This window comes from Somniosus microcephalus, chromosome 9 (assembly GCF_052327205.1).
Source record: "Somniosus microcephalus isolate GS21.2 chromosome 9, FLI_Smic_1.0, whole genome shotgun sequence".
NCBI lineage: Eukaryota > Metazoa > Chordata > Chondrichthyes > Squaliformes > Somniosidae > Somniosus > Somniosus microcephalus.
In genome coordinates this window covers 114,963,611-114,978,542 of record NC_140995.1, presented here as the reverse complement: position 1 = coordinate 114,978,542, position 14,932 = coordinate 114,963,611, and the positions used below count along the sequence as shown (strand labels likewise).

Genomic DNA, 14,932 nt, shown 5'->3' with positions numbered 1-14,932 from the left:
TTCCAACCACCCTCTGGGTGAAAAAGTTCCTCCTCAAATCCCCTCTAAATCTCCTGCCCCTTACCCTGAATCTATGCCCCCTTGTTCTTGACCCCCCTACTAAGGGGAAAAGTTCCTCTTTATCTATGCCCCTCATCATTTTGTACACCTCAATCAGGTCCCCCCTCAGCCTTCTTTGCTCCAAGGAAAACAACCCCAGCCTGTTTAGTCTTTCTTCATAGCTGAGGCGCTCCATCCCAGGTAACATCCTGGTGAATCTTCTCTGCACCCTCTCCAAAGCAATCACATCCTTCCTATAGTGAGGCGACCAGAACTGCACACAGTACTCCAGCTGTGGCCTCACCAGCGTTTTGTACAGTTCCATCATAACCCCCCTGCTCTTATATTCTATGCCTCGGCTAATGAAGGCAAGTATCCCATATGCCTTTTTAACCACCTTATCTACCTGTTCCGCTGCCTTCAGGGATCTATGTACATGTACACCAAGGTCCCTCTGACCCTCTGTACTTCCTAGGGTCCTACCACTCATTGTGTATTCCCTTGCCTTATTTGTCCGTCCAAAATGCATCACCTCGCACTTTTCAGGGTTAAATTCCATTTGCCACTTTTCCGCCCATCTGACCAACCCGTTTATATCGTCCTGTAGCCTGAGGCTTTCCTCCTCGCAATTTACCACCCCACCAATTTTCGTGTCATCTGCGAACTTACTGATCATACCTTTTACATTCTCATCCAAATCATTTATGTAGATCACAAACAACAAGGGACCCAGCACCGATCCCTGAGGTACCCCACTGGACACAGGCTTCCAGTCACAAAAGCAACCTTCGACCATCACCCTCTGCCTCCTGCCACTCAGCCAGTTTAGGATCCAACGCGCCAAGGCACCCTGGATCCCATGGGCTCTTACCTTCTTGACCAGTCTCCTATGCGGGACTTTGTCAAAAGCTTTACTGAAGTCCATGTAAACCACATCCACAGCATTTCCCTCATCCACCCCCCTAGTCAACCCCTCGAAAAATTCAATCAGATTTGTCAGACATGATTTACCCTTGACAAAGCCATGCTGACTATCCCCGATTAATCCTTGCCTCTCCAAGTGGAGACTAATTTTGTCCCTCAGAATTTTTTCCAATAATTCCCCTACCACAGATGTTAGGCTCACTGGCCTGTAATTCCCTGGTTTATCCCTGCTACCCTTCTTGTATAATGGTACTACATTAGCTGTTCTCCAGTCCTCTGGTACATCCTCTGTGGCCAGAGAGGATCTGAAAATTTGTGTCAGAGCCCCTGCAATCTCCTCCTTTGCCTCCCACAGCAGCCTGGGATACATCTCGTCCGGGCCTGGGGATTTATCCACTTTTTGGCCTGCTAAAACCGCTAGCACCTCCTCCCTCTCGATGCTAATATGTTCAAGTATGTCACAGTCCCCTTGCCCGATTTCTATGTCTGCATCGTCTCTCTCCATAGTGAGCACAGATGCAAAAAATTCATTTAAAACCCCGCCTACATCATCTGGCTCTACACACAGATTGCCACTTTGGTCCCTAATGGGCCCTACCCTTTCCCTGGTTATCCTCTTGCCCTTAATATACTTATAAAACATCTTAGGATTTTCCTTTATTTTGCTCGCCAGTGTTATTTCATGGCCCCTCCTCTCCCTCCTAATTTCTTTTTTAAGTATGCCCCTGCACTTTTTATACTCCTCTAGGGCTTCTTCCGTCTTTAGTCTTTTGTAACTGCCAAAAGCCCCCCTTTTATTTCTAATGCATTTTTGTATACCCCTTGTCATCCAAGGTTCCCTTTGCTTGTTGGTCCCCCCCTTGACCTTTACAGGAACATGTTGGCGTTGTACTCTCTCTATTTCCCTTCTGAAAGTCTCCCACTGTTTTGATGTGGATTTTCCTATAAGTAGCTGCTCCCATTCCACTTTGGCCAGATCCTGCCTTATCATATTAAAATCGGCCTTCCCCCAATTTAGAACCCTTTTTTCCGGGCCGCCTCTGTCTTTTTCCATGACCACCTTAAATCTCACCGAATTATGGCCACTGTCGCCAAAATGCTCTCCTACTGACACTTCCATCACTTGCCCGGCTACATTCCCCAGAATTAGGTCCAGTATCGCCCCCTCTCTTGTAGGACTTTCTACATGTTGGCTCAAAAAGCTCTCCTGGATGCACTTTAAGAATTCTGCACCCTCTAAACCTTTCACACTCTGACTATCCCAATTAATATTGGGGAAGTTGAAATCCCCCACTATTATTACCCTATTATTTTCGCACTTTTCTGAGATTTGCCTACATATCTGTTCCTCTATCTCCCCCTGACTGTTTGGGGGCCTATAGTACACTCCCAGCAAAGTGCTTGCCCCCTTTTTGTTTTTAAGTTCTACCCATATGGCCTCATTAGAGGAACCCGCTAATATATCATCCCTCCTTACAGCAGTAATTGACTCTTTAATTAATATTGCAACACCCCCTCCCCTTTTACACCCCCCTCTGTCTCGCCTGAAGATGTAATTGATAAGTTTTATAATAATGAAAAATATTCAGACAAAGTTCACATTCATATACAATCAGTACCTCTGGGCTCGGGAAGGGGTATAATTGGCCATGGTAACCATTTTTAATTACTAATTAATGACTTCTGCTGCAAAGTACATCTGTGTATTTTGGGTCATGACAGAATCTGGGGGAGGTGGGACCAGTACAAACTGGACTGTTTGCACCTGGGCAGGACCGGGACTGATGTCCTAGGGGGAGTGTTTGCTAGTGCTGTTGGGGAGGGTTTAAACTAAAATGGCAGGGGGTTGGGAACCTGTGTAGGGAGACAGAGGAAAGGGAAGCAAGGATAGAAGCAAAAGACAGGAAGGAGAAAAGCAAAAGTGGCAGTCAGAGAAATCAAGGCCTAGAAAATCGGTGGGGCGCCAAGCTCGCCTGGGCGCCAGAATTACCGCTGCGATCGGAGCCGTTGCACCGGCCGGAAATTCAGTTTGAGCGCCCCTCTTAGGGCGCTGAAACTGAATATCGCAGCGCAACGTGTCGCAGCGCCACACGCTGCAGTACTGCAGGCCTTACTCCCCTTCTTAAGGGGGAGGGGCCTGCACCAGCACGATGACCGATCGCAAGTGCCGGCAAAAGAGCCCGGCACCGAGGAGGCCGGGGACGGAGGTGCTGGCAGGCAGCCACCGAAAAAAATGGCCGCCCCACACCTCCACCTTAATTTGCGCCACTACCGCCACAGGTAGGCCCCGTGAACTGGGCGCGATTTGTGACCGGCGTTACAGAGGCGGGCGCGACCAAATATCGTGATCGGGGCGGTAGCAGGGTGCTGCGCGCACCGATGACGTCGTTGGTGGCGGCGCAGCGCTACAGGCTAACGCCGCCATTAGCGCCCTGCTAAATATTGCGGGAGGCGCGGCCAGTGGCGCTAAAGCCACTGAGTGCCCTCTTTAGGTGCTAACTGGTGGCATAGCCCACCGAATTTCTAGGCCCAAGGGTTTAAATCAAATATGGCCACAGTAAATCATAATTCTAAAAGGTCTAAGAGTGTTAAAAAAAACAAGCCTTCGTAATAAGGTGGATGAATTAGCTGCGCAAATAGATGTAAACAGATATGATATAATTGGGATTACGGAGACACTGCTCCAGGGTGACCAAGGCTGGGAATTCAACATCCAGGGGTATTCAATATTCAGGAAAGACAGGCAAAGAGGAAAAGGAGGTGGGGTAGCATTGCTAGTTAAAGAGGAGATTAACACAATAGTAAGGAAGGATATTAGCTCTGATGATGTGGAATCTGTATGGGTAGAGCTGCGAAATACCAAGGGGCAGAAAACGTGAGTGGGAGTTGTATACAGACCCCCAAACAGTAATGCGGAGGTTGGGGATGGCATTAAATGGGAAATTAGAGATGCGTGCAATAAGAGCACAGCAGTTATCATGGGTGACTTTAATCTACATATAGATTGGGCTAACCAAATTAGTAACAATACTGTGGAGGAGGAATTCCTGGAGTGTATACAGGATGGTTTCTTGGACCAATATGTCAAGGAACCAACTAGAGATCACGCCATCTTAGACTGGGTATTATGTAATGAGAAAGGATTAATTAGCAATCTTGCTGTGCGAGGCCCCTTGGTAAGGAACGATCATAATATGATCGAATTCTTCATTAAGATGGAGAGTGAAGTATTTGACTCAGAGACTAGGGTCCTGAATTTAAATAGAGGAAACTATGATGGTATGAGACGCGAGTTGGCTAGGGTGGATTGGGGAATGTTACTTAAAGGGTTGATGGTGGATAGGCAATGCCAAACATTTAAAGATTGCATGGATGAACTACAGAATTTGTTCATCCCAGTTTGGCATAAAAATAAAACAAAGAAGGTGACTCAACCGTGGCTAACAAGGGAAATTGGGGATAGCATAAGATCCAAGGAGAGGACATATAAATTGGCCAGAAAAAGCAGCAAACCTGAGGATTGGGAGCAGTTTAGGATTCAGCAATGGAGGACAATTAAGAGGGGGAAAATAGAGTATGAGAGTAAGCTTGCAGGGAACATAAAAACTGACTGTAAAAGCTTCTATAGATATGTGAAGAGAAAAAGATTGGTGAAGTCAAGCGTAGGTCCCTTGCAGTCAGAAGAGCAAAGAAGTGGCTGACCAATTAAATACATACTTTGGTTCTGTCTTCACAAAGGAGGACACAAATAACCTCCTAGAGATGTCGGGGAACATAGGGTCTAATGAGAGGGAGGAACTGAATGAAATCAGTATTTGTAGGGAAATGGTGTTAGGGAAATTGATGGGATTGATGGCCAATAAATCCCCAGGGCCTGATCAGCTACATCCTAGGGTACTTAAGGAAGTGGCCCTAGAAATAGTAGACGCATTGCTGGTCATCTTCCAAAATTCGATAGACTCTGGAACAGTTCCCATGGATTGGAGGGTAGCTAATGTTATCCCACTGTTCAAAAAGGGTGGTAGAGAGAAAACGGGGAATTATAGACCGGTAAGCCTGACATCGGTAGTGGGGAAAATGCTAGAGTCCATTATAAAAGATGTAATAGCAGAGCACTTGGAAAACAGTGACAGGATCGGACAAAATCAACATGGATTTACAAAAGGTAAATCATGCTTGACTAATCTATTGGAATTTTTTGAGGATGTAACTGGTAGAATAGATAAGGGAGATCCAGTGGGTGTGGTATATTTGGACTTTCAGAAGGCTTTCGATAAGGTCCCGCATAAGAGATTAGCCTGCAAAGTTAAAGCACATGGGATTGGGGGTAAGGTACTGACTTGGATAGAGAACTGGTTGGCAGACAGAAAGCAAAGAGTTGGAATAAACGGGTCTTTTTCCGAATGGCAGGCAGTGACTAGTGGGGTACCGCAGGGATTGGTGCTAGGACCCCAGCTATTCACAATATATATTAATGATCTATATATTAATATCTCCAAGTTTGCAGATGAGACAAAGCTGGGTGGGCGTGTGTGCTGTGAGGAGGATGCCGAGAAACTCCAGTATGATTTGGGCAGGTTGGGTGATTGGACAGATGCATGGCAGATGCAGTATAATGTGGAAAAATGCGAGGTGGCAAAAACAGGAAGGCAGATTATTATCTGAATGGCAATACATTGGGAGAAGGGAAAGTGCAACGAGACCTGGGTGTCCTTGTGCACCAGTCACTGATGTTAAGCATGCAGGTGCAACAGGCGGTTAAGAAGGCAAATGGTATGTTGGCCTTCATAGCGAGAGGATTCGAGTACAGGAGCAAGGATGTCTTGCTGCAGTTGTACAGGGCCTTAGTGAGACAGCACATTGAGTATTGTGTGCAGTTTTGGTCGCCTTATCTGAGGAAGGATGTTCTTGCCATGGAAGGAGTGCAGCGAAGATTCATCAGACTGATACCTGGGATGGCAGGAATGTCATATGAGGAGAGATTGTGTCGATTGGGCTTATATTCGTTGGAGTTTAGAAGAATGAGAGGGGATCTCATTGAAACTTATAAAATTCTAATAGGACTAGACAGACTAGATGCAGGAAGGATGTTCCTGACGGCGGGGGAGTCCAGAACCAGGGGTCACAGTCTAAAGATAAGGCATTTAGGACAGAGATGAGGAGGAATTTCTTCACCCAGAGAGTGGTGAACCTATGGGATTCTCTACCACAAAAGGCTGTTGAGGCCAATTCATTAAATATATTCAAGAAGGAGTTAGATATATTTCTTAAGGCTAAAGGGATCAAGGAATATGGGGAGAAAGCAGGGACAGGGTACTGAATTTGGATGATCAGCCATGATCTCATTAAATGGCGGCGCAGGCTCGAGGGGCCGAATGGCCTACTCCTGCTCCTATCTTCTATGTTTCTATTAATCATGCTCAGTTGTGATGTCTCCCATTGTCAAATAGCTGAGCAGCACTCATTGTTTAATCTGAAACATCAAGAATGATATCAGTTGGTTGAGGCACATGTAGCTCAGTAAGATTCAGCAGCTATAAAAGAGGAACAGAGAATATTGCTATATTACTGGGGGTGCAGAAATCAACCTTCTGAGTTCTATTGCCTGAGATACTAAATGATCAAAATCAGCAAGTGAAAGGGTATATAAATGAGAGATCGCACTTATAAAATTCTTAACTATCATTTCAACATTTTAAAAATATATACATCAAGATGTTCCTTTGACAGGAGCAGATTTTAATACTAAATGGATTACAAAATTGTAACAGTGGATGCTTTTCAACTGGTAGTTGGGAAGATTCACTTGAATTTGTCGCCTTTTTTCCCACTTTTCTGCAGGAGCTTTGTAAATATAAAGAAAACGAACAGGACACTGAAATGTTGATGGCAGCACTTTCAGCCATGCAGGATAAAACACAGCACTTAGAAACCAATCTTAGTGCCGAGACTAGGATTAAACTGGACCTTTTCTCTGCTCTTGGGGATGCCAGACGGCAATTAGAGATTGCACAAGGTAAGCAATGGTGTTTATAAATGTAGAATCATAGTACATTGTTACTGCTTATAGAGCTGATATTTTAGTGAACTTGACGTTCTGTGCCCTTTTCAGTGTATTTCTGGTGCATAATCGGGGCAAGTACATTTTAGTGGCAAGGAAATCGGACAGAAGTAATTTCCACCATAACATTTCTCCTCCCAAGCTCCCATGATTTTTGACCCTTTTTGTGATCTGCCTGCTAAATCCTGAGTGCCTTGTGTTGAGTCTGTGTTTTCAAATGTAGTTATACTGAATAACAGGACACAGACTACAGAAATAATTAAACAGGTCTTTAGTGATCGAGGGTCAGGGCTGAACTGGGATACACTTTGCTCCGCAGGGTTTATATACCGGTGTGGTCACCACCGGTACTACAACGTACAGGAGCCATCAAAAAGTAGTCCATCACCTTAAGGTATCCTCTTAAGGTGGTACAGGTTACATACACTACAATTCCTCCCCTTTTAGCTTAACAGTGTACACCCCAAATTAAACATTACATGGATAACATATATACAATTTTCACACAAAACTGTTCAAAGATTCAGTCTCTGAGGAGGCCTCCTGACCCGGGCCGGATAACGCCTTTCAGGGGTCTCTGGTTCTCGTTGCTGGGATGACTCATCCATTTGATCTCCTATGGATTGAACATCATCATGTACGTTCGAGTCTGAGGTAGATGCTACAGGCTCAATAACTTCTTCAACTGGTGTCTCTGCCGTAGACATGGGGTCGACCCTTGTTCTCGATTCCACAAGTTGGTCAGCACGACGTCGTATTACGTTCTCTCCAACGTCTACCGTGTACATCAAGGGTCCTTGTCGGGCACGAATTGTTCCGGATTGCCATTTATCATCCCTATAGTCCCTGGCCAACACTGGTTGTCCTATTTCGAAACTACGAGTGGCCTTGTTATTTACATGCTGGAATTGCTTGTTTTCGACTTCCCTTCGCACATTAGGTTTTAACAAATCCAACCGGGACCGCAACCTCCTGTTATAGAACATTATGGCAGGGCTTTGATTTGTCACTGCATGCGTGGCGTTTCGATACGCCATCAGGAAATTGTCCACCTTGTGTTGTAGTGGAATATGGTCTTCGCTCATGGCCTTTATCGCCTTTTTGAACGTTTGTACAAATCTCTCGGCCAACCCATTTGTAGCCAGATGATATGGGGCAGATGTATAGTGTTTCACCCCATTCTTTTTCATGAATTTCTGGAATTCTTCTGACACGAACTGTGGTCCGTTGTCTGAACATATTTGTTCCGGCAACCCATTCCTTGCAAATATGGTTCTTAGAACTGCGATCGTCTTCTCAGAGGTAGTGGTCGACATCTTAATCACTTCTGGCCATTTATGCGTCTACTGCTATCAAAAACATGGAATCCATGAATGGACCTGCAAAGTCGATATGCACACGTTGCCATGGGGTTGAAGGCCATTCCCACGGATGCAGCGGTGCAATTGGAGGTGCATTTTGAACTTTCTGGCACCCTGAGCAGCTTTTAGTCAGATCCTCTATTTGTTTGTCGATACCTGGCCACCACACATAAGCCCTAGCAAGGCTTTTCATCTTTACTCCCCCCAGATGACCTTCATGCAATTCTTTCAGAACTCTCTCCCTTAATTTAGGAGGAATAATCACCCTTGTTCCATACATCAATGTTCCTTGACATACGGACAGCTGTTCTCTTCTGGCTGAGAATGCTGGTAACAGTGGTTTGCCATGTGCTGTTCCCTTCACTGTCAAGTCGTAGACCCGAGACAGTGTCGGGTCATTTCGGGTCTCTCTCTCAATACCCACATTGGTGACTGGTAAGCATTCGATGATGGTCGAGTGAAATATCTCGACAGGGTCAACTGCCGGTGCCTCTTCCGCTGTAGGTAGTGACAGGCGCGACAGCCCATCAGCATTACCATGTTGCTTTGTACCTTTGAATTCAATATCATATTGATGTGCCCCTAGGAAAAGGGACCATCTCTGAAGCCTCTGCGCCGTCATTACCGGAACACCCTTCTTAGGGTTGAAGATGGAAACCAATGGCTGGTGATCTGTCAGCAGCGTAAACTTTTGGCCTTGCAGGTAATGGTTAAATTTCTTAACTCCCCACACGAGGCTGAGAGCCTCCCTATCTATCTGAGCATAGTTGCGCTCAGCGGAGGTCAATGATCTGGATGCGAACGCGACTGGCCTTTCCGAGCCATTTGGAAACTTATGTGAGAGCACTGCCCCGATACCATATGGAGAAGCATCACAGGCTAAGCGAATAGGCAGCGTTGGGTTAAAGTGAGCCAACACTTCCTTAGAGGTGATCAGTGCCTTGCTCTTTTGAAAAGCCCGCTTACAATCATCGCTCCACTTCCATGGTATTCCCATTTGCAAAAGAGTGTTTAGCGGGTGTAACACCGTGGATAAATTTGGAAGAAACTTGTGGTAATAGTTAACCAACCCAAGGAACGACCTCAACTGGGATACATTTTCCGGCAGGAGCTTTCACAACAGCTTCGATCTTGTCAGGTGACTTATGGAGCCCCTCCTGGTCAATGACGTGGCCGCAGTATGAGATTCGCTTTTGAAAGAACTCACATTTCTGGCGATTAACTCTGAGCCCATATTCTTTCAATCTGATGAGCACCTGCTCCAAATTCGCGAGGTGATCCTTATCGTCATCTCCTGTAATCAGGATGTCGTCCAGGTAGCATTGTGTGCCTGGGATTCCCTGCAATACCTGCTCCATGGCCCTTTGCCAAATCGCTGGAGCCGATGCCACTCCAAAAACCAGTCTATTATACCGATATAAGCCCTTATGTGTGTTGATCGTGAGATACTGGCGTGACGCTTCATCAACTTCCATCTGTAGGTACGCCTGCGCCAGGTCTATCTTGGTGAAGTGTTTCCCGCCAGACAGCGAAGCGAAGATATCTTCAATCCGCGGAAGCGGATATTGCACCGTGTGAAGAACCGGATTAACAGTGATCTTGAAATCGCCACAGATGCGAACCTTCCCAGGTTCCCCCGGCTTGTTGCTCAACGAACGCTTCATGACAGGAACAATGGGTGTGGCCCACTCGCTCCAGCCCACCTTGGACAGTACCCCTGAACGTTCTAGCCCTTCCAGCTCTGCTTCCACAGCAGGTCGTATCGCATAAGGTACCGGTCTGGCTTTGAAAAATTTTGGGTTTGCATGTTCTTCAACTTTGATGTTTGCCGTAATTCCTTTCAGTGTTCCCAGTCCCTGTTGGAACACCTCCTTAGCATCGTCTAATATTTTGGACAGTCGTTTAGGTTTGACGTCGTCCTCCTTACAGGCATCTACAGTCAGTGCTTGTATGGAATGCCAGTCCACATTTATTCTCCGGATCCATTCCCGTCCCAGTAGTGGCGGACCTCCATCAGGTAACACATACAAGTTCATTTTCTGACTTTCTTTACCATTGTAGACCACATTGACTTTTATCTTTCCTTTGGGGTATACTATTTGCCCCGTGTATGTTTTCAATACAATCTCCGTATCCCTCAGGGGAATGTGCGAGAATAACCTTTTGTAATCTTGCTTATTCATGACCGTTAATGCCGATCCAGTGTCCAATTCCATCTTCACTTGGACTCCTGCTATCCGAAGCATAACCCAGATAGTCTGGTGGTCTGCTGTGTTACCCACATTATGTATTTTTAGACAACCCAGTTCCTTACTGCTGGAGTCTGAATCCATCTTCTGTTCATCCGAACTGTTCTCTGTCACCTTGTGTACTTTTTTGTACTTCTCCTGCGGCGACTTTTTGCTGCTGGTCTTCTTTCCTGACCGGCATACTCTCGCTATGTGACCAAGTTTGCCACATTGCCTGCATTCTTTATCTTTGAACCAGCACTGGTTCTGGTCATGCGTTGTCCTTCCGCAAAGATTGCACTTTACTGCGCCCAATGCCATTTCATTGGTGCTGAATTCCAATGGCTTTTGCTGTATCTCTGCAGCGCCTCGTGCTGCTGCCTCATGCGATGCTGCAATGCTGAAAGCTTTGTCCAGCGTAAGGTCCTTTTCCTCTAGCAGTCGCTTCTGGGTTCCTTCCCTTCGGAGCCCACACACAAACTTATCCCTCAGTGCATCTGCTAGTCCTGTACCGAACTGACAGTACTTTGATAACTTGCGCAGTTCGGTTAGGAATTCAGCGTTGCTTTCTTCTTTAAGTTGAATTCTTTTGTAGAATTTAAATCGTTCCGCTATCAGCAGCGGCGTGGGGTTTAAATGCTCTTGCAGGATAGTAACAATATCCGCGAAACTCTTCCCTACCGGTTTATCTGGTGTTACAAGGTTCCTTAATAACCCGTACGTCTTCGCACCCATCGAGTTTAATAGGGTTAGTGCTTTCTTATCCTCCGGTACCTCATTCGTTGTACAGTAAACTTCGATGCGTTCCACATAAGTGGCCCAATCTTCCACATCGTTATCAAAAGCAGTGATGTTACCCGTTTTTGGCATCCTTGTTGAGTTTCCTTTCCTTCGGATATGATTATTATTTTATTTTATTTTATTTTATTTTATTTTTTCAAAATGGCGGCTTCCCGCGCTTGGCGGCTTTTCCCGCGCTTGTCTTCTTCCCCCGCTGACTCAAAATGGCGATTCCCGCGCTGTTGCCGTTCATGCCTCCCAGCGGTCCTTTATTTTCCCCTACACTGCTGCTCTTGTTCCCCACTGCTCCCACGGTCCTTGTGGTCATAAACGCTTTTCTGGCTGCTGCGCGTCTCTGCCCCGATTGCAGTCCGGCCCCTGACACCGGCTGCGGTCGTGTTCTCCGCCCTTTTCGTTGTTTCCCTCCCCTTCTCTTACTGACAACTCGGCTGACTTCCCCCCCCGTGCCGCTCGATCGGGCTTACCCGCCGCTGTCATCGAAGGGATGTTCACTGATGTTTGACTTCGTGGCCAGAAACCAACCCGGGTTCCCGATGGCCTCCCGTGTGATGCAGTGCCCAGCAGGATGTTGAGGGTGGATGTCCTTGTTCGACGCCCGTTTCAGAGGACGAAGCTTCCTTTGATGCAACTGCCGCTAGGTAAGATCAGACTCGTCGCCACTGTTGAGTCTGTGTTTTCAAATATAGTTATGCTGAATAACAGGACACAGACTACAGAAATAATTAAACAGGTCTTTAGTGATTGAGGGTCCTCTTTTTGTTTGAACCCAAAAAAAAAACCAATTGGGCTGTAAATAAACAAAAGTTCAACTAAATCTTAACAAATCAAATTAAAATTTGGTTTCCCGGGTTGATGATGCACTCCAGTCCCCGCGGCGCCTACCGGTCGCGGAAATACTCAAGCGCACCGGCGGACACCGCGTGCTCCATCTCCAGGGCCACCTGGGCACGAACATGGCCGCGGAAGAGAGGCAGGCAATCCGGCTGGATGACCCCCTCGACCGCCCGCTGCCTGGACCAATTGATTGCTCTTTTAGCCAGGCCCAGGAGCAGGCCCACAAGGAGGTCCTCCAGCCTGTCTGCTCCCCTCCACACCGGGTGACCGTAGATCAAGAGCGTGGGACTGAACTGCAACCAAAAATCGAGGAGCAGCCCCTTCAAGTAGTGAAAGAGGGGCTGCAACCTCTCACACTCCATATAAACGTGAAACACGGACTCCTCCAGGCCGCAAAAAATGCAGGCGGCCTGGGAGTCCGTGAACCTACTTAAAACCTTATTGCACGGGACCACTCCGTGCAACACCCTCCAGGCCAAGTCCCCGATGGAACAAGGGAGGACTCCCGCGTAGAGAGCCCTCCATTGGGGACCTCCGCCACCGCCAGTCGGCAAGACGCCACGCCAAGGCGTGTCCGGACGGTAGACGAAGATGGCAAAGTGGAGAGTGTGCAGGAGCAGCCCGTACAGGAAACCCCTCCGCGCGGAATGAAAAGGCACGGAGGGTATTTCCTCGAGACGGCTCAAGTTGTGAGGCGCCGGCTCCCGAGGGCAGTTTCGGGGCCGGGCGCCAATGAGGAATTCCGTCCGGACGGGGGTAAGCTCGGACGGGATCGCCCCACGTGCTTGAGCCACCTCGATACACCTAGTGGAGTCGGGGCCCAGTGCCACTTTCACCGATTCGATGGCTTTGGCCACGAGCCGGACGTTGGCCCAGGACAGGCGCCATGCCAGCTCCTCCGGTGCCATCCAGCCCGCTCCTCCGCCATCGGGCAGGTCCCCGACTCTGGTCACCCCGCCAGGCACAGCCCTGCCCTCCGCCAGCTGCCCGAACCCGCATTCGTGGAGGTGCGGATTCCTGAGCAGTGGCTCCCGAAGGAGAGCCGCCGCTCCTGACGGGGGAGAGCTCCGCCTGGAAGCGACGTAGTTCCAAACCCATAGTAGTTCCTGGTAGAAGACAGGCAGCTCCCGCAGGTCGGCACGCCTGCCGCCCACTTTCACAAACAGGAGCTGCATGTCGTAATTGAGGCCGTGCAGCTGGCGGAAGAAAAACGTCGCCAGCGCACACCATCTCGGAGGATTCTCGACGTACAGGTATCTCTGCAGCGTCTGAAGACGGAAAGTCGCAGCCTGGGTGCGAAGGCACACCAGCGCCTGACCGCCCTCCCTAAGCGGGAGACACAGAACCGCGGCAGAGACCCAGTGCTTCCTTTTGTCCCAGAAGAAGTCAATGAGCTTCTTCTGCATCTTGGCGACAAACGCAGGGGGAGGGATCAAAGTGACCAACCGGTACCACAACATGGCGGCCACCAGCTGGTTTATGACCAGCGCTCGACCCCTGTAGGACAACAGTCGGAGCAGTCCTGTCCAGCGTCCTAGGCGAGCGGTGACTTTGGCCTCCAGCTCTTGCCAGTTCGCCGGCCAGGCGTCCTCGGCAGGGCTAAGGTAGACTCCCAAATAGAGGAGGTGCGTGGTGCTCCAGGCGAAAGGCCTGAACTCCTCCGGCAGGGAGTCCACCCGCCACTGACCCACCAGGAGTCCGGAACATTTCCCCCAGTTGATCTTGGCGGAGGCTGCATCCGAGTAAATCTGCTGGCATTCCCGCATCCTCCGCAAGTCAGCGGGATCCGTGACCGTGAGGAGCATGTCATCGGCGTAAGCCGAGAGGACCACCTCCACGCCCGGCCCTTGCAGAGCCAGTCCCGTCAACCTCTTCCGCAAGAGGCGCAGGAATGGCTCCACGCAAATGGCGTATAACTGACCGGACATGGGGCATCCCTGAGGCACCCCCCTCCCAAAGTGAAGGGGCGCCGTCAAGGACCCGTTAACTTTAATCAGATACTCTGCGGCAGCATACAGAAGTCGGATCTGGGCGACGAAATGCGTCCCGAACCCGAATGCGCGCAGAGTCCCAAAGAGATACTCGTGATCCACCCTGTCGAACGCCTTCTCCTGATCCAGGGAGAGGAAGGCGACCGACAGACCAGCCCTCTGGGAGTGGTGGACCAGGTCCCGGACCAGATGGATGTTATCGTTGATGGTCCGGCCCGGGACCGTGTAGGACTGGTCGGGGTGGATCATGTGGGCCAGCACGGTGCCAAGGTGAGCAGACATGGCCCTGGCAAAGATTTTATAGTCCGTGCTGAGGAGGGAGACCGGGCGCCAGTTCTTAAGGAGGCGGAGATCGCCCTTCTTAGGCAGCAGGACAATGACCGCCCTGCGCCAAGAGAGGGGCATCTCCCCGGTCGCCAAACTTTCCCCCAGGACCCGCACGTAGTCGCACCCCAAGACGTCCCAGAACGTCCTGTGGAACTCCACGGTCAGCCCGTCCAGCCCCGGGGACTTTCCCCTAGAGAGCTGGCGGAGGGCGCCGGTCAGCTCCGCCAGGCTTAGCGGAGCGTCCAGTTTTTCGGCGCCCTCCGGACTGACCTTCGGCAGGTCCTCCCACAAAACTCTGCGCGCATCCTCGCTGGACGGATCCGGAGAGAACAGAGCCCTGTAGTAGGCGCTGGTCTCCGCGCTGAT

General features: G+C 49.0%; 1 protein-coding gene across 4 annotated transcripts in view; it reads left to right on the top strand.

The window, feature by feature from the left end:
- The window catches only part of LOC147112610 (macoilin-like), a 187,899-nt gene that overhangs the window by 160,839 nt on the left and 12,128 nt on the right, over window positions 1-14,932 (top strand). For all 4 annotated transcript variants that reach the window (XM_085997035.1, XM_085997036.1, XM_085997033.1 and 1 more), the window contains one exon: window positions 6,805-6,979. In XM_085997035.1, coding sequence (XP_085853161.1) covers window positions 6,805-6,979 — 175 coding nt within the window. The remainder of the gene's footprint in view (window positions 1-6,804; window positions 6,980-14,932) is intronic.